This window comes from Buteo buteo, chromosome 20 (genome assembly GCF_964188355.1).
Source record: "Buteo buteo chromosome 20, bButBut1.hap1.1, whole genome shotgun sequence".
Taxonomy (NCBI): domain Eukaryota; kingdom Metazoa; phylum Chordata; class Aves; order Accipitriformes; family Accipitridae; genus Buteo; species Buteo buteo.
Window position 1 is genome coordinate 1,801,192 of NC_134190.1, and position 22,586 is coordinate 1,823,777.

General features: G+C 42.4%; 1 protein-coding gene across 11 annotated transcripts in view; it reads right to left on the reverse strand.

Annotated features, from left to right (window-relative positions):
* The window catches only part of TNS3 (tensin 3), a 241,833-nt gene that overhangs the window by 30,629 nt on the left and 188,618 nt on the right, over positions 1–22,586 (reverse strand). For all 11 annotated transcript variants that reach the window (XM_075052342.1, XM_075052341.1, XM_075052340.1 and 8 more), the window contains 2 exons: positions 22,343–22,460; positions 22,168–22,251 (listed from right to left, as the gene is read on the reverse strand). In XM_075052342.1, coding sequence (XP_074908443.1) covers positions 22,168–22,251; positions 22,343–22,460 — 202 coding nt within the window. The remainder of the gene's footprint in view (positions 1–22,167; positions 22,252–22,342; positions 22,461–22,586) is intronic.

The window sequence follows — 22,586 nt, forward strand, 5'->3', positions numbered from 1 at the left end:
TTCGTCTGCGGGAGCCACCTTCCCTTTCACTCTCTCTCCTGCTTTTCCAAATGCTGAAGTGCCAAAGTTAGTAAGAGACACGGAAATAATGCTGAAAGTCTCCTTGCTTTCAGTCAGTGTGCAAACTATTGACTTCACTGAAACTCTGACCTTTTATACTTGCTATATTCTGCTTTCAATTTTACAAAAATAGTGAATCAAATTATTCTCTTCCATGAAACCATCAACTTTGGTCCCGCTGTTCCTTCCTTTCCATGGAATATGTGGAAATCTATGAAAGATGCTTAAGATCTTGGCTTTTATAATTTCAGCTGCCAGGGAAGAGAATACCTTTATTACCTCTTTTTGCACAGTGTATGCTATCCTTTCCAACATGAGTTGTTCCACCTCTCATTCAGGGCTAAATTCCCCTAAGCTGTTGCTGCTAGCCAGCTTCCACCATTATTTCCTAAGTGTTTCAAACACAGAGCTCTGAGAACAACACCTAATTTACTGTATTACTGTTTCTTTTGGCTGGGAAGAGTTAAAACACAAGTAAGCTGACCTAAGCCATACACACCGAAAGCAAAACCCTTAACAACCCCAGGCAGCAACAAAACACCCTCCTGTTCATTGTCATCAAAAAAGAAGTTAATGTTCTTCACATTTTTTGTAGGATAGATTTGGAAGGTTTATATTTTAGAGAACAGGTATCTGTTAAGAAACTTTCGTAATAACATCTTGTAGACTGAGATAACGATTGTCATCGTTAGCTGGCTTGTTATTCCAGCAATCTCCCCCCAAAACCCGCAGCAACCAAATGCTGAATCAGGTCCTTGTCATTTGGCCCACCGTAGTCACCAAGCTATATAAAGTCTCCACTGCCATGGAGCTCTGAGGAAGCATGAACATCTAACAACATTTTCTACAAGTATATTTTATAAATAAACTGGATTTTATACTGTAAGATTGACTAATCTGATCAGATTGACAATCTGACTAGCTAGTTTACTGACTTTGACTATAGCAACAGAGTCCCTGCTTTTCCCAGTATTTCTTCAAAAGTCTAAATTATTTAGAAAAAAAAATAATCCTAAAATACTAACAGAGTTTTTACCTTCTTTTCACGTTTCTTTGCTTTTTACTTCACCTTAGACAGCAAAAACAAAGGCATACAAACTAAGGTATAAAGACCCTGTTTTGCTCAGATTAACTCCCGCGCAACTGAATGTTATCAATTAGGAAGGAATTTGGAAGTCCACCTTTCTAATTTTCTTAAGAAAATCTGAGAACTTAAAATAAGGGTTGATGTCCATACCAATGATTCTGCTTCACTGAACCACACTAATAACTAGGAAAGGGATAATATTAAGCCCATCTTTAAGAATGGCAATAACGAGCATCGGGACCTTGGTGAACTTGAGTGAGGACCGGACCAACAGAAATCTTAAGATCAACATGAAATACAAAAAATCTGTATCTGGGGCAGAACAAGACCTTGCAACAATACGGGTTGGGATCCAAGCAGTAATTAGCAGCCCTGCTGAAAAGGATCAGGAGTTGCAGTGGGTATCAGGCTGAAATAGTCTTCACTTTGTTCGCATCCCAAATCAGGCATACTGAGCTATAGCAGGACGAACACGGCCAGCAGATCAAAGGAAGCTGGTTATTACCCCTCTGTATATGATGCTGGGAAGGCTTCACTTGGAATACTAAACTCAGTTTTAGGCCACCAGTTCAGGAACATGAGAACCTGGATGGGACCCAGTGGAAGGGTACCAAGCTGACCAGGGGCCTTGCTCACACAGCCCATGACGACAGGACGATGGAGCTGGGATTGCTTAGTCTGGGGAAGAAAAGCAACTAGGTGGGGAACCTAAAAGCAGCCTAAAACTACTAGAGGAGGGTCTCTTCTCTGCCAGAAGAGACAACAGAGCTGCATTCTTCTCAGTAGTGACAGCCAAAAAAGTCTTGGGGAAATTCTCACTAGAAATCAAAAAGAGCTTTGTCACCATGGGCGGTGCAATGCTGGAAGAGGTTAACCAGGGTTGTGGTGGAACCTCCACCAGGAGGGGGTTTCCTAACTCAGACAAAACAGGATCCAGTACTTGTAATGGTCCTGTTTTGAGTCACAGGTTGGACTACACAGCCCCTGAGGTGCTTCCCAAACATCATTTCTATCTTTCTACGGTAACACTAATTTCCTCACGCAGAAGAGTCTTAACACAGTCATTTCCAAACTTTTTTAGTTGCATATCCCACCAATAAGAAATTTTTGAGGCCTCCCCCCCAATATATGTATATTTATTTAAATATGAATTGTATAGATGTACTACTGAAGTTCTACTATTTTCCTCCCACACCCCAATGGATCGTCCTGTGCATCACCTGGGGTGCACACACCCCACTTCGGAGACCACTGGTCTAACTCACTAACAGAAAAAAAAGGCATGCAGTTGAGGGATAAAAAGAGGGGGGTTTAGGTTTGGGGGTTTTGTGTTGGTTTTTTTTTAACGGATGGAACAGGGGCAGTTTCTCTGTTGGCCTGGAATCCGCTGGTTTTTATGCACATCCTTAAACTCTTCTTCACAACTGCCTATGTTCTTTCAGAAGAAGAACATGTCATGAGTCAAAACCATGTACCATCAGGTGGCACCTGCAGTTCAGTTCCCCCCGCTTTTCCAAACCCCACCAACAGCAAACAGATATAATAGAACAAATATTTTTTTCATGCTTGTGAGGGGAAAGACAAAGTTACTATTGCTTGGAGATCCTGCTCATGCCTGTCTGAGCGGATCAACTCTCTCTGCAAGTATCCAGATCAGTCGGGCTGAACCTGGAGAAGCTATGAAGATGGTGGCTTTAGCATCCATCCACATACTAACCTCGGCGCTGGAAAGGGCAGCTTCAGTTGCTTCATTAAACAGTACTGAGAAGGATCTCGGTGGAATATGTATTACATGTTTGGCTCTTACAGAAAACACAACAGTGTGGTGGCTGACAACCTGGGAAATAAAACAGCAAATCTAGAGAGGCGGTAAAGTATTTCTCAGAGACATTTATTTGGTGGAAGAAATAACACATTCAACAGTTGGAACCCAAACTGCTGGTAACTGAAGGTAAGCTACGCTGCAGTGCCGAAGGCTTCTAACTTCATGTGATTATTTATTGTGTGCATTTATAAAGCGTTCACTGTGTTTTGGGAACCTTTCAAATATATTTGGGGGAAAAAAAAAAAATCCGTTCTTGCCTTATGCCTAGAGAGGGCTGTAAATCACCCGTGTTGCCCCTGAGGACACATCCTTGGCACAGCAGCCCTCCCCAGCAAGCACTGGGGGAGCAAGGCTGGCGCTTCGCCACCTCCACGGGAGATTCTCGCCTGCTGGCAAGATGCAGGACAAGAGTGGGTGCACACTGGGACATTCCTGCGCTCCGGCAACTTCTAGCTCCCATAAGGGCCCACAGAGCCTCCTGCCAGCAACAAACAAATGCAGCCTCTGAAGCTGCGCCAGGGGTCAGCTTATCTCCAGGCAACCCCAGGATCAGGGAATTAATTGCACTTACCCTCTGCCCCTGTCTGCACAAGGGTAAGTATCGAAAGGATGATTTACCAGACCCGGCTTTCCCCCACCCACAGTCCCTGCCCTGAAGATCTTACTATCCAGCGTCTTTTCTCCTGAGGAAATAGCCATTCCATTGGCAGACCTTTACGCCGTTTGTTACAGATGCTTGCTATCATACGTTCATTCAAAAATACTGAAATACAAATAACTCATACTTGCTGAACAGAATTTGCAATGCAGCATCTTCAAAGCAGTAGCATTCTTATTGCGCCTTTCTGAAGGACTTTCTTATACTAATATATTTTCCCAAATAGTCCCAGAAAAAAAAAAAAAAAAGAAACTTCCCCAGGGACTAAAGCAATCAGTTGCACATGTCTTCTCATGTATTTTAGAAGATCTTGCAGATGCTCTGCTATTGACTTTAAGCATAGCTCTGCTGTCTTAGGAATGCAAATCAGCTGTGGAGGCATCTCCTCAAGCCATCCAGGTCACATGCAAACATAAAATGTGACATTTATTAAAACACTCTTTAGGAGAGAGAGCCACTGTCAGTCCATAATGCATAAACAAGAGCACTACTATTCAGCCTGTTAAGTACAGCAGACCATTCAGTAACATACAAAACCAAATCCAACCAAACAATTAGAATTTAATTATTAACATACCCGCACTAAGTTTTCACAGCAAATTAGTTAAGTGGCTTTAGAGACAGCCAATTCCATTCTTATCGTGGTTTATCTCCTAGTGGAATTTCAGATATTCACATTGCTGAATACGACAATTTTCACCAAACTGTAAAATTAAACTGCAACAGTTTTAGACGGGAAAAAAACCCACTAGGCAACAGAAGCGTACAAACTGGCACCTTCAAAATAAATAGTAATACTTTTTCAGGCAGAATGCCCTGAAAGACCAAGCACCTTTCCAGAAAAGAGGAGTAAAATCTCTGCCCTGTGCTCCAAAGTTCACTAGCTCCCAAAATTGCTTGAGATGTGGGAGATGCAGGTCCGGGTTGCCTGTGCTGAACTGAAAAATGCAACTCGTACCTACCGACAGATCCACTGCAAAACCAATGTAAAGGGGGCAAGGGTGGGGGTAGGGGGGGCAAACTGGAGCAAATACTGAGCAAACAGAGGAGGGAGTGAGCTTGGGGCTGACTTTCTGGTATTCCTGGAAAGCAAGCACCAAGACTCATCAGTGACATTTTCACTTTTGTGGTACAATCCTATCTACTCTTCCTAAGGCAAAAACAGAGGGAAGAGGGAGTTTGAACTCCCCTTTTCCCATCTCGGTCCAGTTCCCTGGTGTCAGCAGGCACCAGAGAGGTCCGAGCCTGCAGCTTTCGATGCCGGAGGAGTACTGACCCAGCAGGAGGAATGGAAGCAATCAAACGGATGTTCAGACCTTTACCAAAAGTCTCACTTTGGTCCTGCTCTTCTACCGTCAGAAAAATTCTGCCTAAAGGTGACCGTCTTCAACCAGTTCACTCTTCTGGAGTCACTCGCCTGTAACAAATGGCTGAACCCAGCTCACAGCGGCCTGAATACCCAAAGTGAGGGCTGCTTTTTAGTTCTGAAGTAGTGTACCTAAACCATTTTAATTTTAGGACCAGAAAAGGAACCTGCTTTTTCAGAAGCTGCTTTTAATAATCTGGGATTGAAACAGGCAAAACCAAACTCAGTTCAGTCTATCTTCAGTGTTGCTCAGCATCATGTAACGGGACTGAGAAGTGAAGCGATTAGGTGTTTTCTTGGTCTGTCTCTTAAGAATTGTGACTGAAGAACTCTCCTTTCAGGGTTGCAGTCCTCACACGAGCATCTGCTGCTACTGACTGAGTAGAAAAAATTGGTTGCATCGAGGCCGAAAGAATCAGGCTCTTTCAAGTACTCTGGTGCACCCTGCGCATCGCACCATGCAACAGTTGGCTGCTCTGAGGCTGTATTCTATTTTGATGGAAAATTCACATCTGGAGTAAGAAAGCGAGAATATTTTACATGCACTGCCTGAATCAGAAGAATTACTCTGCCAGTGCTAGTGGCACAATACGCTGTTTTTCTTGTTAAGCAAGAAAGCAGGAAAACGATGTGATATTCCTCGTTCAGGAAGGACTTATGTTTACCAAGTCAGTTCATTTTGCATGCTTTTGAAAGGAGATTTAATGCTGCTGTAACACTACTAGGAACTCGTTGGGGGAGGAAAAAAGCATCAGCCTGGACAACGTTTTTGTACGTAGTCAGCAATTATATACGTTCCAGACAGTCCCCGTTTCTTCTACTTTGAAAAAACAAACCACTCGTCCCCCCAAAAAAAACCTGTAAGTCTTCCTCAGCAGAAGAATAACTTCCCAAGTTCACGAACCCAGCCCCCTGCCCTCCGCCGCCGACCGCAGAAAACAACAAAAAAAACCCCCAAAACCTCCTCACGCTGACAAACCCCCTCGCCCGCGAAACCCTTTCAGTTTCTCGGCGGGCTCCGACCGTTTGCTGCACAACCGCAACCGGCGTTATTCGACCCCAGACAGACACAGACACAGACAGACAGACAGAGGCACACAGACACCCCCCCGGCGGTAGGAAGGCGGCCGGGGAAACGCAACCCCCGCGGAAACGAGCCGCCAGCCGGAGAAAAACCGCACAAAGGAGGGGCGGAGGGCTGCGGGGAGCGGGGAGCCGAGCCCCTACCTGTGGAAGCCATCGTGCCAGCGGCTCTCCCGGGGAGCAGGGGCCGCCCGGGATCCTCCTCCTCCTCCTCCTCCTCCTCGTCCCCGTCCCCCCCGGCGGGGGCGGTCCGCCCTCATGCCGCCGGCGGCTTCGGGGCAGCCGGGCGGGCTGTCCCGCCGCGCAGCCGCCGCTGGGGAACGGCCGCTCCCCCCCCTTCCCCGAGCGTTAAAACTTCACCGCCGAGGGGTCCGCAGCGGAGGAGAAGCGGGCTGGGCTGCGGCCGGCAGGGGAAAGAATTCCCCGGCTGCGGCTGGGCTGGCTCTTCGCTTGGCCGCCCCCCCCCCCCCCCCGTACCCCTGCCCCGCCGGCTCCACCTCGCTGCCGGCGGAGTCGTCGTCCCCCCCCCGAGGCGGGGGACGGACACACGGACTCGGACACCCGGGTCGGGGACGGGGGGCTCGCCGCCCTCCTCTGCCTCCCAGCGCACTTTGGGACCGGGGTTTTGGGGTTTTTGAGCTTGGCCGGACCCCACCGCCGGGGCTCTTCCAGACACAAAACCGAGGGAAGCGCTTTTTGAGGCGGCCCAAAGCCCGGCTGTGCTCCGTAACGCCAACCTGGCTCGACGCTTCTCCGATAAATTTAGCGTCCAGAGCTCTTGAATAAAGGCCTGACTCACTTCCCAAGGTTTCTTTCACAAAACAGCACGTGCGGCCCCGCCGCGCCGCGTTCACCATCGCCCCATCATTGTTCGGAGCGGGTTTTATTTACGGGTCAGGAAGATGAGTGGAAACGCCGCAACGGGCAGCGCGTTTCCGCCTCGGATTGTTCTCCCGTGGCCCAGGGCACCGGGTCTTCTGAAAGGATGACTATAGGGAACTACTTGATACGGACAGAAACAAATGCGACCATTTAAAGCTTTCCTGTCGTGAATTACTCAATCGCTTTCAAATTTCTAACGGCACTATATTTTGAATGCGTGTACTAAACCCTGTCGATAGCTTTAAAACATACAAATTGGCTCGATTAGAGAGATGAGTACTGGGAAACTAACTGGAATCTTGCTTTCTCCCACAGACCAAAAGGTAAACTAAATCAAACTATTCATTTATAAGAATATTCACCCTTACCGCTGATTATCTCTTCATAGCAGCTGCTCCTGTTAAACAGCTTCATAATGGCTGCACCCAGGACACCCAAATAGCAAAGAGTCATTGTGATATACACCACGCTATCAGGTAAAAAATGAGGGACAATCCTTGCCACAGGGGCAGAACAGGTTATCAATGCAGCAGTCCAGAACTGCCATCAGTTACTTTGATTAATTTATTATACAACTACACTTTGTCTTGGATGCTTCCTGGCAGAGACAAATGCCGTTGAACACAGTCTTCAAACTCCTATAAACAGTAACTATTAGAGAAATTTGCTCTCCGTAGAAAGCACTTCTGGCTCCGCATAAAAAGCACTGTAATCACAGGAAACCTTTGGATGTCCCATTTCCTTCCTGATTTTCAAGTTTTGGAAGCTTTGCTTGTTCTGCTATTTGCACTGGCTGACTTAGAAGAGAACAGGGATAAGTAACGTTTAACCAAGAAGGTAACAGTGGTCTGAGATACCACACGAAGGCTGGGCTCAGTGAGAAAGTGTTCATCTCCAAAGTAATGTACGAATGTAATGCAAGTAGAAGCCAGGTAATTAAAATCATTAACATACTTGAGTTTTGTCAACATTTTATCACATTCACCCTTCGCTAAGTTTTTTTTTGCATGGAGCTTTCTAACAGAATCAGACTTGCTTATACTTATGGTGCTGTTCATCAACAAAACCTCTTTGACATGAACACTTAATGACAGACAAAAGGTGCTTGACACAAAACCTCGCCTTTTGTTTGTCCTTCTGTCACAAGCTCCAAGTTTCAGCCAGCTGAGTTCCAGGGAAGAAAAGAAAAAATATCTGGAACTCTAAAGCCAGGAGATATAAAGGGCCAGACTGAAATTTTATTGTATACAAAAGCACAGAAGTAAGAGTTAGGATGGGAAGGGGGGTGTGGGATGTCTCGGGTGAAGAACTAGTTGGGTTTAAGTGAGCCCAGTTTGTGAGATGATGCCATCCCAAAAGGAGAGGGTCTGTTATTTGGCAAGGAAAATTGGTTTCATAGCTGTGCCAGGCACAGCACAGAGACAAGGATCAGGTCAGGTTCTCCATCCTCTGCCAGGCTGTCGTATTTACTCACATAGCAAAGCCTTCTAGGTAAAGTGCACAAGACTCCCAGTTTCATCAGAACCATCACACTGCAAGATCTATCCAAAGTAGCTTAAAATGCAGGGCTGGAATTGTAACATGCACCTTTCTCCAAGAAGAAACCCTGCAGGACAGTGGCTATGCTGTGGTCCTCAGACGCAAATTCAGCAAATTCCACGATTTGTGAAGGAATGGCTTACGTTTCCCTGCCAGTCCCATTATTGACAGAAATGTGGGAGTCCATCTCAAGTGACAGTGCATTTCAGATTTTGTTTACTAGGTGTCTGAATACGAATGGCTTTCTGAAATAACATGCCTAAATCAGGCGTAGAAAAACACAGACAAATTTAGTTTTCTCCTCTTCTGCAGGAGGGAATAAACATGAAGAGAGTTAATGTAGGAGAACAGTATCTTTAAAAACATCCAGCAATATGGCCTTTGGACTGAAAACACTTAAGTGGGACTGAATGTGTATTTCCTCTGTGTCCTCACTCATTGCTGGACGATCTGTAATTCTGAAATTACAGAACATCTTTGACTTGTGAATGCAGCAGACCAGACCTAACAAGGCACCCAAACACAGGATCATTTTAAGACTTTAATTGTTTTGAAAAGGTGTGCTTACAGCTGTACTTCAGTTTTTGGAGCTGCTTTCTCCTTCAGCCTTCCCTCAAACTACATGGATTATTCTGGCACATCACAGTCATCGAGTGCCACGTCATATAGTAAGAGGCCTCACCCTGGAAAATTTGAAAAAGCTTGTTTCATGTAATCATAGCAAGGGAAGTAGTTGTTCCCATGGATTTTTGTTAATTTAAGCTTTTCCAGACAAAAGGACTAGTAACATCTCAAAAATGCATGCTACCCATGCACACTGCTAACTAGCATCAACAGGTAGGTGTAAAAACAATCCCCATCTGCCAGACTGCCTGCTCATCCAATCCTGTATTTCTGTTAAACTGCGGGCAAATTTCTGCCAATGGCTTATCTCTTGCATCGTCAGAACAAGCAAAAATTAGTGATGGACTTATCTTCAGATTCTTCTCTTTTTTATATACATATAAGGTATTACTCATATATACTTGAGTGAATACATAGATAGTTATTGGTCAAATGACAGATTTATGTGGGGAAAAGCATGACTTTTTCCCACTGAAAGGGAAAAATAACCCCCAAATTCTCTAAAACTTAGTGCTTCAGAAACCTCTCAAGTAATCAATTTTTCACTGGTTCTTAGAGAGGGAAAACAAAAACCCAGAAAAAAACCCCAAACCACCACCACCACTGTGACGGTGTGCTCCCCCCCAACCTGACCTGTATTTCCCATAACCCTCCTCAGGTGACACCCACCAGTGGCGGTCGGTTGTAGTGGACGCGTCTGGTCACGATGGCTGCATATGCTCAAAGCAGATTTGGGGGAGACACACAACACCACAGCAGCCGAGGGCTAATTGAGCATGCGCCAACCAAAAGACGGCTGGTATGCAAATGTGACAATAAGTCAATCACCTTACTCCACACGTAGTGGACAGCCCAGGGTCCCTTGAGCTCCCCTGCACGGCAGCAGGCTGCACACCAGGATCTCCCCTTGGGCAGGGACAGCTCTCAAGGTTACTCCTCGAGGCTGAGAGAGTCCTTACCGCGTCAGGTACTCGGTAAGTGAATTGGGAACAAGCGCGCTGAAACTGAAATCTTAGCTAAATGATAGCAAGGATTGATTGCACACATATAATCCTTTAGACATAAACTTTTGACCAAGTCTGGGACTAAGTCTGGATCCAGCTGCACCTAAACTCCCCTCTCAGAAGGGGTTTAGAACGCGAGGGGGTCCTTTCTGAACCTCATGACTCAATGGGAAGGTCTCCCTGGCAGTTTTGTCTGACCCTGTCCTCTATGCAGTAAATACTCAAGCGTACCTTGCCATCGAGTCTTGTTAAACCACCATCACGTTTACCACTGAACTTTGTTAACTCACTGTCTCACACCAATAAAGCACATTGTTGCTTCTCTCTTAGGAGTGATGTGCATGGCTCCATCCACGACAACCAGCCACCAGTGTATTATCAGGGTGTATTTCAAGTTTAACTGAAAAGGCACATCTGCTTTGAGACCACGATCAAAAGTTACAACACCGAAGGCTTGTATAAACACGTTTTTTCCTGTGTAATATTTTGATTATGTAAACAACATTTTTTTTACATTTACAACTTCAGAAACACTGTTTATTTTATTGCTTGAATTTTAGAAATTATGAGCTCTCCTAGATACCAGTGAATATAATGAAAAGCTGTGTTCAGCACCTTTGGAAATGCCATCATCTTTTCAGCTAACAGGCACATGTTCCAAGGACAGTCAGTTACCTTGGATGGAAAATATAAAACCCCCTTAAATAAATAAATAAATACCAGATAATGCTGCTGCTTTCTCTCAAGAAAAAACACCTTTAGACTAGAGCTACAGGAAGGATGTAAGCTGACACTGCGCAATTAAATGTTCAGATGTATTGCTGCTAAATGGAATTCAAAGCCCCAGGGCACAAGCCTGGATTTGCCGTATAATAGATGGGAAATGAGAGCTTTGGAAGAATCATATTCATTTGGTCACCTAAGGCAAGGTAATAAACACTGCACAAGGGAGGGGTTCATGCTACTGTAAAAAGGTGACATTTCCAGACCACAGGAATGTCTTTACACGAGTTTCACGCTTACAGACTTCAAGTAGTCTAATACAGTTAGCCCTTTATCCTCTATCCTGTTCAGAGGACCTCCTCTAAATCAGACCACAGATTTGAATTCAAGTTCTCCTCCGGTGAGAAGCCTGCTCTACCGTTATTCTAACTTGTATTAAATAGTAATGTCTATGAACTAAGCCAGAAAAAGAAATTTGGCTCAAAAGCATTATAGTTTTCAGACTTGCATAGGAAGGCCAGGTTCAATTCGTGCTGATAATCATGCCGAAGAGGGAGAGGACCTTGGACCTCTCCCGTGACACGTGAATCCTCTAACTGGCTATTAGATTTGCATGGCAAGAGCTTCTCCTCCTTCTAACTGTGATTTAGAAAACGTCTAAGACTTAGGGTCAGCTGGTGGGAAACGGAGAAGACAATCACGCTTGTAAATGCCAATGGCTTTAACAGATGACTGTACAGACCTGTCAAGACCTGAGCGATCACATATAACGTCACTGCACTGAAGTCACAGCGTGTACTTTGCCGGTTGCAATGCTGATGCCCGCTGAAGTCGCAGCCCTCAGCGCTGGGCGGTGGGAGCAGGAGCAGGAGGATGGATTCCTCAGGCTGTAAAGTGCCAGAGCTGTGACCTGCAGCGCTAACACTCCCTTGCTTTGGTATTTTCTTCTGGCGACCCATGGGCCTTTTCTGACCTGCTTTTCCTCTCAAGAGTAACTCAACCTGAGGTTTCCAAAATGCATCAATTTCCTGAATGACGTCTGAAAACAGTCCTTTGACATGTAGGTATTTACAAGTCTCTTAGTGCATCTACATGGTAAGCTGTCTTTGGTCCTTAGCAATGATCCAAACAGACTGGTGGTATACTATGCTCCCTGACGGAGCATAAATTGGAATGAAATTTCTAGAACAAATATTGCATACAGGGGACATATTTTGAACATATTCAACATTCTCTACTTTGTTTTCTGATGTTTTCTTAAACTTTGTCTTCTTTTTCAAACATCCTTTATAATAACTACATTGCCAAAATATTTGTGGCAGTTGAACACAGGCAAGCAGAGTTTTCAAATTGCTACGCTGCCACTCCGACATAGAAATAAATGGTAAGATAAAAGAAATAAGATCTAAGCACAGCAGAAACATTTTCATTTAACATTATACTTCGTTGTTTCATAGAGTATTTGAGCTTGATCTTGTAATTTCAAGGGATGCGAGTGCAATATAAGGTCCCTCTTACTTACACATAGGTGTCAGCTTTCATTAAAATGCACAGTTTATGCATACCTTAGTACTAGGCAGTTTTATCAACTCTCTGAGTGTGTCATCTCCCAGCTGGGCATCAAATCAGCTTGCAGAGAATTACAACCAACAGGCACCCTTCGAAAGCACTGAATGAAAGGTATTAATACTACACTCTCTTTTGACCAGATATGAAAACATCAAAGTAACAACAATGAAAAAAGAAAGCCACAACCGATGTGTAATCTCAAGCTATTTTTAAAATACTCCCACTGTTTTCCAGAACAACAAATATTTTGCTAATCTTCAGATAACATTTTGCTGTGACCAAGTGTAGAATGGATTTATAATCTAATGCATCCCATCTTAGGAAACTAGGAGCTGCATCTATTCTCTACCCTCAGTACAGAGCGGTTCTTGAGTGCTCAGGAAAAACAAGCCTTTTCTTGACATAATTTATTCCAATTTTTGCATTAAACGGTTTCAACAAAATAAACAAAATATAAACCTTGCTGTCATTCATATGATTCAACTTTCTGATATTAGTGGGTAAATGTATACAATGTATACAAATGAAAGCTCAGCTTGGCTCCAGCAATTAAGAAGATCTGAATGAATGTTCCCTTAAACTTCTTATACGTTTCATTAACTTGTTCTCCACTTATCTTCAAAGAAAAAAACACGGTAAACAAAAAACTGAATAGAATAAATGATAATAACAAGAAATCGCAAAATTTTTCAGGCTTTTTGAAAGCAATAAAACTCACATGGTGCAATTTCATCTTCTTATAAAGAAGTCTATATAATACTTCTCTTACAATTTTTATTTCCTAGAGTTTATCTGGTATACACATCAATTCAAGGATCCCAGCGACTATCCCACAGATCCAGAACCTCTCACCTGCAGCACTACGTTATCTTCATAGCTGTTTTATAATCTCCCAGCAAAGAATTTCATTTTCATTTACTTTATTCTTGAAGCTTTCTGAACAAATTCTTAAAACGGTGTGAGAGCGCTGACACAAACTGAGACTATTCAGGAAATCCAGTGACAATAGTGGGCACAAGCTAGCAGTGTGACTGAAATTCTCAGATTGCCTTCACATTGTTTTCCTTGAAATGCTACAGACGCAGTACTATTCAGACTTCATTTTATTTACACACCATTTAGAGTTTGTGTTTTTAACACACTGTTTGATGAAGGACTGAAAAAACCAAGAATCTATTCTGCTTTCTGTACTAGTTCTTCTTAACATACTGTCATCACATCTCTCAGTCCCAGCTATAGCAACTCTACTCCTCCTCAGCTTCCTTCCTGCTGTTTCTCCCCCAACACACGCACCCAGTTTTTTCCACTCCAGGAATTTTCTCCCACTTTTCCCATTCCAAGAGCTAAGTCAGTGCCAAACCTTCTGGGAATGGAGGAGAAAAAATTCAATGTACCTGTGGCCCTTCAGGGATCCTAAAGTCGCTTAGGAAAAAAGTACGTGTGTGTGTATATATATATATATCTATCTGTGTGTGTGTGTATATATATATATATATAAAAGAAATCTAATATATTACATTTTCAGAGCAGGGGGTAGTGGAAGAGGGCAGGAGGTGGAAAAAAAAAAAGAAAACAAACTGACAATTCCAAATGCTATTAAAGGAATTGTGTGATTTTTTCAAGACTTTCTGAAAATAAGTAAGCAATATGCGGACAATAAGGATTAACCTTATAATCCAATACTTAAATCAGAAGTTTTAATTTTTTATTGTAAATGCCTGTTTGTTGGGTAAAATACCTATGTAGTTAAATAAATATAACAGAAAGAAGCATCACTTCATCTGTTTACAATGAAAAATATCAATGAGCATCTTCCAGAACACACAACTGGTTTTGCAAAATGGTAAACAGAGAGAAAGGGAGACAGCACACAAGTGAGTGCTCACTATATAATCTTGGTGCAATTTACTAACCGTGATAGCAAGCATCTTATGCAAAGCTTCACTTTTACAGAGAACAGGAATATACCAAAGGTGATACTCCAAAAGCTCAGTACCTGTCACTTGATAAACATAACAACTTCTTAGAATGGATCAAGTGCCTCTGAACTTCCTAGCATACTGGGGTTTATTTGCTTTCTGAAATGCCAGAAAAATGGTGGGCCACTTATTTTTTCAAGTTGTTACTGTACCTCAGAAGTATATTTAGTACACTTACTAGTAGCATATTTGTGTGCTTCAGTTGGTAACACTGACAGTGCACAATGAACAGGGATTAACGCAACACAGACTTTTATACAAGTCTCGAGCTCTTTTGTGTGTCATTTGGAAATGGTGGTAAGTCCTCAAATTGCCCACATATTTCTAACAGATAATTCAAATTATGAGGGTTCACGGGTCTCTCTCATGTGTATTTTGCAGTCACCAGTAAACCATTTCATCACGTACACGCATTAGACAAAATGCGCAAAGCTCAGGTCTCACCCCTGCAATTTCCCTTATATTCTTGGGGTTTTCCCCCTCAAATGTTTTGTTATGCACGAAAATCATGCAGAAACGGCATGCTTTATAATTTGTTGAAAACGTCACAAGGTTTGTGGTCGTTCTGTTACGCACTGTGAGTAAATTCTACACTTGTGGGCCATCTGCTGAAAAGCGTCTCTCCTAAATACTCCCTCGCCTTATTTTGGTGGCAGGCACTTCCACTGCCACAGGACTGTGCAGCCACGTGGGGCACTCGAGGCCACGGGTGGCCGGGCGGTCTTTGAAGAGCTTGGGAGCATCTGCAACGCAGGCTTTGAAGACAGAATCAAAGCCTTAACGTTGTGTGGCTGTCAGCTGGCACGATATGAAGAGAGAGTTTCTAGTGGACTGCATTGCCAAGCGTGCAGGTGCTGTTTTCTGTGTTGCTGCTGGTTCCAGGTTTTTCTTACTTAATAACTCCTTCTGAAAAAAGGCAGTTGTTCCATTTTAAACTCACAGTGTTATAAAAAGTGAGTAAAGACCGAACATCTAGTAGACAGACTGGATTAAAGTGAGGTGCACCAAATAAGGGATGAAGTCTATAGGGTGGATCTTCTTGAAGAACATATCCACAGTTATTTGCTTTAACGGTATTAGCGTGGGATCCATGAGCAGACCTGTTGAGCTACCATTGATGGAAGACTTACGATGTGTAAGAGACTTTAAAATGTCCCAAGCTAAAAACCTTATTACATATGAATTCCTGTAGGACAGCATTTTCGTCACAAGATCTACCATTCCTTTAACACAGTTCAACATTTGACTTGAGGACAAAATGAGTGGGTGAGAAAGTGGAGAGCTTGTTTCTACGTTTAGGGTCCCCGCCACTTGGATACTCATTTCCCTGTGAGAAAAGTTAAAATTCACATTTGCTGTTTGAGGCAGAAGACTTGATCTAACTTTTCAGCAGTGTCTTGGTTCAAATGGATAAAGCAGACAGTGCCAACCGGCCTCTGAGAAGGCTGTTAACTTCCCCTTTTCAGAGGGACAGTCTCGGTTCTTCTATTTGCTTATCAATCAGCACTTTCCCCACATGGAATGAAAAGTCATCCAGTAAAACAAAACAAAGAAAGCAATGTGAATTCTTTCACAGAATGCAAAACACACAGCATAAACCAGAAAGTCTTTCCAAATCAGTATGTGATTCATTCTCCAACGGAATTTTAACAGGGCAGGATATGGCTTAAGGCTCGTTCTGATCTGCGATCGCAGTGTTTCTGTCCAGATGGAAATCCTGCTACAAAAGTAAGAGCGGGAGGAAGAGGAGACAGTGACTAGCTTCACTGATCATCTCTTCAATGCAATGGCTGAAGCACCTAACCCCCTCCCCCCTTTTTTTTAAATTCTGCAGGATTACAGAGCAGCTGCACATGGAGTTACGTACATGTGCACTAGATTACCCATTCTGCTAGCACTCAAAGTCAACATATTTTCCACGACCATCTGTAGCACATGAATTTGTCTCATGTTCAACATTATGTTCAACCTGTAGGTCACACCAAACCCCATCCCTTGCAGAAGTTTAGCTCACGGGGCTGGAAGAACATTTTACTGTGAAATATCTTTGTCTTGACATAAGCATTGGATTTAAAGAATTTTTGATTCTGTGATCAGATACAGCATATTTAGCTAGCTAAATGGATTAATCTCTAAATAATTTCATTCTTATCTCTAAGCCAGAGAATAAAGCTTTGGTAAATTAATCAGGGTGCACTGGGAGAATACCTCCATGAAAATCTTAGCCAAACTGAGCGGGGAAAAAAAAACCCCTCAATTAAAGCTGATTACCAAACAGCTCAGTTGTAAACTGTAAGTATTTTGGTTAAAATCATTCACTAAAAGCAGGCATAGACTACAAGTATTTCAAGTTATTTTCAGTTTTAGTTTGGTTCTTCTGTTACAACACATGTTCCACCATTCAGATCGATGCAAATGAAATGAAACCATTTACCTATTCAGCACACAAGATGGAACATTATTACCTTTGCTGTGAATTTGGATTACCAGACTGAAATCACTGATAATAAGCATTCTTTCTTTCTCTGCAGGCCAGACAAGATACAAAATTTCCATGTTTGTATTTGAAAGATATGTTAGGAATTGTATCATAATCAGTGGCACAAAGGGAAGGACGTCTGTGAAAATAAAGACTTGAAAACACATCAAGTCATCTCCAAACTTTGTGCAACAAAGAGTTTGTATAAAGGTTAGTTTCACTGAGCTGAATGTGTCAATGAAAGTAATCCAGGGAGGAAAAAGTATGACAGAGATCATAGCACATTATATTGACTTCAGTGTTTACAACACCCAAGAAGCAGCCTCTGAACACTTATGACTATGCTTTACAGCATTTCACGTGCTCTTTCTACAAGACCCAATTAAGTTCATGTTGGTAGAATCCCAACAGGAGAACAAAGTCCTTTCCTACTTGCTCCTGAAGCCTATAGAGGCTTCATATGCACTAGTAAATGGTATATTTTATCATACATAAGAAACATTAACTGTTTCATTACAAAAATATTGTGGAGATGAGCACTGTATTTAGCCACAAGATAAACATGTCAAGGTCAATTGCGGGAAAGTGAAAAACATAACACAGACCTTGTCTGTCTGCCTTGTAGTAAACATCATAAATTTCTTGTCTCTACTTATATTTTTTTATGGCTCATTAATAGCCTCAATGTTTAAAACAAACAAACAAAACCCCACAAAACTAAAAAAACAAACCAAAACAACCCCCCCCAAACCCCAACCCAAAATCACAACAGCAGCAAAAATCAAAATGCACCTTTGTTTCCAGGAGGACAGAGCTTATGGTAACTACCCACTGAAGTGGATGCGCTGGTGTTGTAAGCAAATAAACCCAGATGTCTGGAAAAGCTCCATACCTGTCTCTTGCTTTGGACATGTATACCTTACATAAACAGTTAAGGGGAGAAGAGGAAAGCAGGTGTAAATATTATCTGAAACCTTCTCATATTGTGGAGAAAGTTATTGCACATCATAAACTGGGAATTTTTCCCTCTCATAAATTAGTATCACTTTTACTCCCTGTGCTACTAACCCTCCTGACACACAGAAAACGTTTTCAGTTCAGAACCTTGACTTTTTTTATCAAACAATTAAGCAGTACATTTCATTTCCCTTGCAACTCAGTGACTGGCAGGAATTACAATCCTGGAATAACAGTATGAAATCACAACAGTATAAAATTATAATCAGTAATAGAATTATGCAGTAAGGAGGATATCTGTTAGGTTGTGGTTCTGCCTTCCAAGATATTTATGGAAAACATCACTCTGCTGGGTGATGTGACAGAGTAAGCCAATGTTAGTCAATGGGGGGAATTCAGGATTACAATGCCTCCGTCAGATAAAAAAAGAATCTGTATGAAAAAAAAAAGTGGAAATACACCAATGTCTGGTCTTGAAGAGTTCCATGACAGCATGAAGAGAAAAGATGACCTTCTGGCAATTTTTAGAAAAGATGCAGCTCGTGTGCGTAGCACAAGCGTTGAGTGGAGTACCTAGGCCAAGCTCCATGGCGGGTATGAAACGGCAAGGCCTGACACGTCCTTGAAGGCTCCGAGATCCCTCACACCAGCAGCCGCGCTACCATTCCACCGTACGCACCGTCTGAACTACGCGAGTTCACTTGGGCTGTTCAGAAAAGACGGAAAAACGGGACATCACGTCTCCTCTTTTTCGGTACGTGGACGAAGGACTATAGACAATGTTCCCTTGTTGCGCAGATCCCTGCCTTCTGCTGCGAGACAGTGCCCGTCTGTGAGCGCAGATTTTCTGCGAAGCTCCGTCTGTGCTTTGGCCAGGGCTGACCAAGGGGCAGCCCGAGGGCTGGGGTGGCCGGGCTGGTTAGCCAGAGCTCAGTCCTCCGGCCGGGAGCTTGCCGCGGTTTTATTTGTTACTTCTGTATACAAAGGGACCTCAATTAGCTGTATGCTGTCCGAGACAAGAGAGCCTTTATAAGCTTCAAAACAGCCTACAAATAGCGCTTCTGTTCCTCCACTGCTGCGTGGGACTCTCTCGTGGGATATACAATGGCTATTGTGTGACTCGAGAGCTCTATCTGGGTTCTATCTGGAGCCTGCTTTTTCACGGGGTATTTACAAAACCAGCCAATTTATAGACTGCTCAAGTTTGTCTTAACAAACAAGGTGTCTTTCAAAAGATAATTCAGAATGAACTCCGCGGGTGCTGTATTACTTGCAAGCTATGTAAAGTGAGGAAAAGGGCAACGAAACCATGGCAGCAAGTGATCAGCAGAGCAGCAGCGCTGACGGGAAAGGGCTGTGTGCCTGAACACGGACTGAGGGAGGCGAAACTTGTGCCCATCTGAGAAAGGACAGGGCTCTGGAAAGGAATCCTGCTTTTCCCAGCTGGCGCAGACAGGGTGTCCGAAAGAAATGTATGGGGAGAAAGAAGAGGTAGGGCATAGCTAATGAAAGGGAGACAGATACGTAACACCACTGGACTGTCTTTCCCTAACAACATGGTTTCATCTGGAAAGAAAATTAAGATTTCTAGGGCTAACAGAGCACCATTTGATACAGGGTTTTGTCAGGCTTCAGTGAAGACAGTGCCCTTCACTTCAAGAAATAGTTTAAGAATCAGAATTGGATGCATTCAAGATAGAAGGTACACAGTTTACAACAAGAATAACTTACAAAAAGAACAGATAATTTTATCACTTTGTATACATAAAGACTGGATGTCATTGTAATTCTTGAATATAGAATACACAAACCCATGTATTGTTCTTTTAAAATGCGTAGCATAGTGTAGTAAAATGTATACTTTTACCCTTTTCTAAACCCACAGCAGTTCTCCCTTGATATGCCAAGTGCTAACTACACTGAAAGCTGTTCTCTACAAGGAACTGGGGAGGAAATAAGACAGTAAATGTATCTAGATAATTGGTAGCCAGATGTTACAGCATCCTCACTACTAACTTGGAATGCAGATAAGCAGCAAAGCTGAGATGCAGAACAAAACTATTTTGAATTCAAGGGTGATCTGAACTGATACAAAAGGCACAGTATCTTAATGGCAGAAATTAAGACTCCAGAGTCCATGACTCCAAAGGCCTCAATCTGCTGAAAATCCCTGGAGAAGTCAGTATGTTTCCCAACATCTACCAAAATAAAATCCATGAAAGCATTTAAAAGAGCAGCAAGGCTGCAAAGGAAAGTACTGAAAACAGGGGCGGTAAGAATTCTTGCAAAGCACATACTGTTAGAGTCACCTTTGTCACATGTGCGTTAGAGCAGTCTCAACCACAGGAACAGCTACTTCTGTTCCCTTCAGATTCTTGGCCTCATTCAACGCACAAAACACAACGCTCTTCCTCTGGCCACGAATTAGGGTTTGGCAGCAAACGTAATGAGAAGACGTTTTCTTCACTTCTTGCCAAAGTCCGAAGACACAGAAGCAAGTAAATACAGTAAATAGATACTTACTGTAGATACAGGCAATAAATAAAGTAGAATAGTGAAGGGAAAAGAGAGAAAAGAAAAAAATATTTAAAGCAGGATTCTAATATTGCCTCTGGCAACAGAAGTTTCTGTGCTCTGGTGGGAAACTCACCCAACTAACGTTTCTTAGAGGTGCTCACCAATGGTGTATTGCATGTTTTCTAGCTGACCCACCTCATATATCTTTAACCTTAGTGTCAAAGTACATTATGTTTGTGGCTAAAAGCAAAGCCATAGGGAGCCAAGCACTTTACCTGTTGCATTCAGTACACCTTGAGCATCATTTTAAAGCGGTATTCAAAGGGAGAATTACCTGCTTTGGTCTAAGCTAGAGTAATTATTTTCAGTGTCCCATTAACTGTGTATCTAAACCCAGCATTTGAGAGATGACAGCATTTGGAATTAAGCAGGAGAATTACCAACAAAATAGAGAAATAGAATGAAAGCCACAAAATTTTCCAGGGCAAGTCCTAAATCTTAGCAACAGCGATGGAAACCATTTAAAAACAAAGTGTTCAGCTGATTAACTCAATATGCAACCTGTAATTGATTTGCTGAAGCTGCCCTCTGGAGGATATCTACCACTAATTGTTTAAGAGTTGAGAGAGTAACGGGCAAAGCCACAGCAACTGAATCATAAAGAGATGTCTTGAACTGGGTAGAACACTGCTTTATTACTAAAGATAATTTTATTCTGTGTTGATGTTATTTGCTTTTGATAACTATTAAATGAGGCAAATTAAACTGGAAGGGTTTTTTTCCAAAGTTAAAACCACAACACTGTAACTACTATTGCATCAAAATCCACCGTCAAACTTATTGGAAACTCCACTATCAAGATCCTGCCTGAGTCATAGTGTAAGCAATAAAACGCCACATACACATGAATTATCATCTGAACATCTTCTAATGCATACAATTTAAATGAACATCTGTGATTTTTATTCAGGTTTCAGATAAATTCTGTTGGCTTCCTTCTATGTCCAGAACTTTCTGATGCAATCACGTTGACTTTTTTTTAAAAAAACTTATTGTTTTAAAATAATTTTGCAAAAAAAAGGTAACAGCTAACAATAGCTTTGCTGCTACATTTAGCAGCAAAGAGTTAAAGCCCCAAAGAAGAATCTTTTATTAATAAAATTCATAGCTAGATCACATTAAATCTTTAACCATGTAATCAACTATTACCAACAAACTGTATTGTGGCAAAAAATCCTCCAGAACATTCATTTCTTTGATTAAGGATCTCCTTGACTTGAGCATAGCTACTGCCAAGCTCTATTGTCAGCTTCACTTGCTTGGAAAAATGGCAACATGGATATCGCCCGTCTTTCCTCAGATGGAGACAAAACCTACTAAAAATCACACAGAACTCCAGTCTCCTGACAGTACTATTTTGATATTATCAAATATCAACGGAGAGATTGTGGAACATTGAAACCATGCAAACACATACAGAGAACAAGAGCAGGATAGCCTCAAACACTGAATTGCATTTCCTTTTATTGCCATGACGCAAACGCCTAATTGCTCCACACTGATTTTGGACACTGAACATGAACATGGGACTCCCTGTTAGCAGTTAATGGCATTAAATCTTTCTTGGATAATTCTTCATTGTTTACTTCTTTTTGATATGATTAAAATAGTACTGCTAAATTCTATTTCTCCGACTTGCACATGTCTAAATTTACCAGATATTAAGTCCTATTTATAAAGGAATAACCACTGTTGTGTCAGTTGCCTTCAAGCACAGTTCAGTTTCAAATTATTTAGGAATTAGGGGTATCTCACCAGGACTGGTTCTGTACAGCTCAGACGGGCTGCTGACCTTTTGGCTGGAGGGAATCCGCTGATGGTATAGCGGAGGTGTTTTTACTAGGAGAGAAGGAAAAGTACAATTCCTCTTCAATAATAGCTAAAATGTTAATAGTGCTATTAAAATACATAAAGAGAGACATTTCCTTACCATATGATGTCTCTGGTGACAGGGGAAAAGCTGGTGTGGATGGGACAGCTTCATTTCCATTCTTTGTTGGAGAGAAAATTCCCCCATCTATTTCATCTTGGTAACGTGCAACAGCCATCTAGGAAGGGCACAAAACCCCCAAATTACAGTGTGAAAATTCCCACTTAACCCTACAACACAGTGAGGCATTTTTCATGAGATTACAGGTGGTTTCATATAATCTGATCCACTGTTCCAAGAGAGA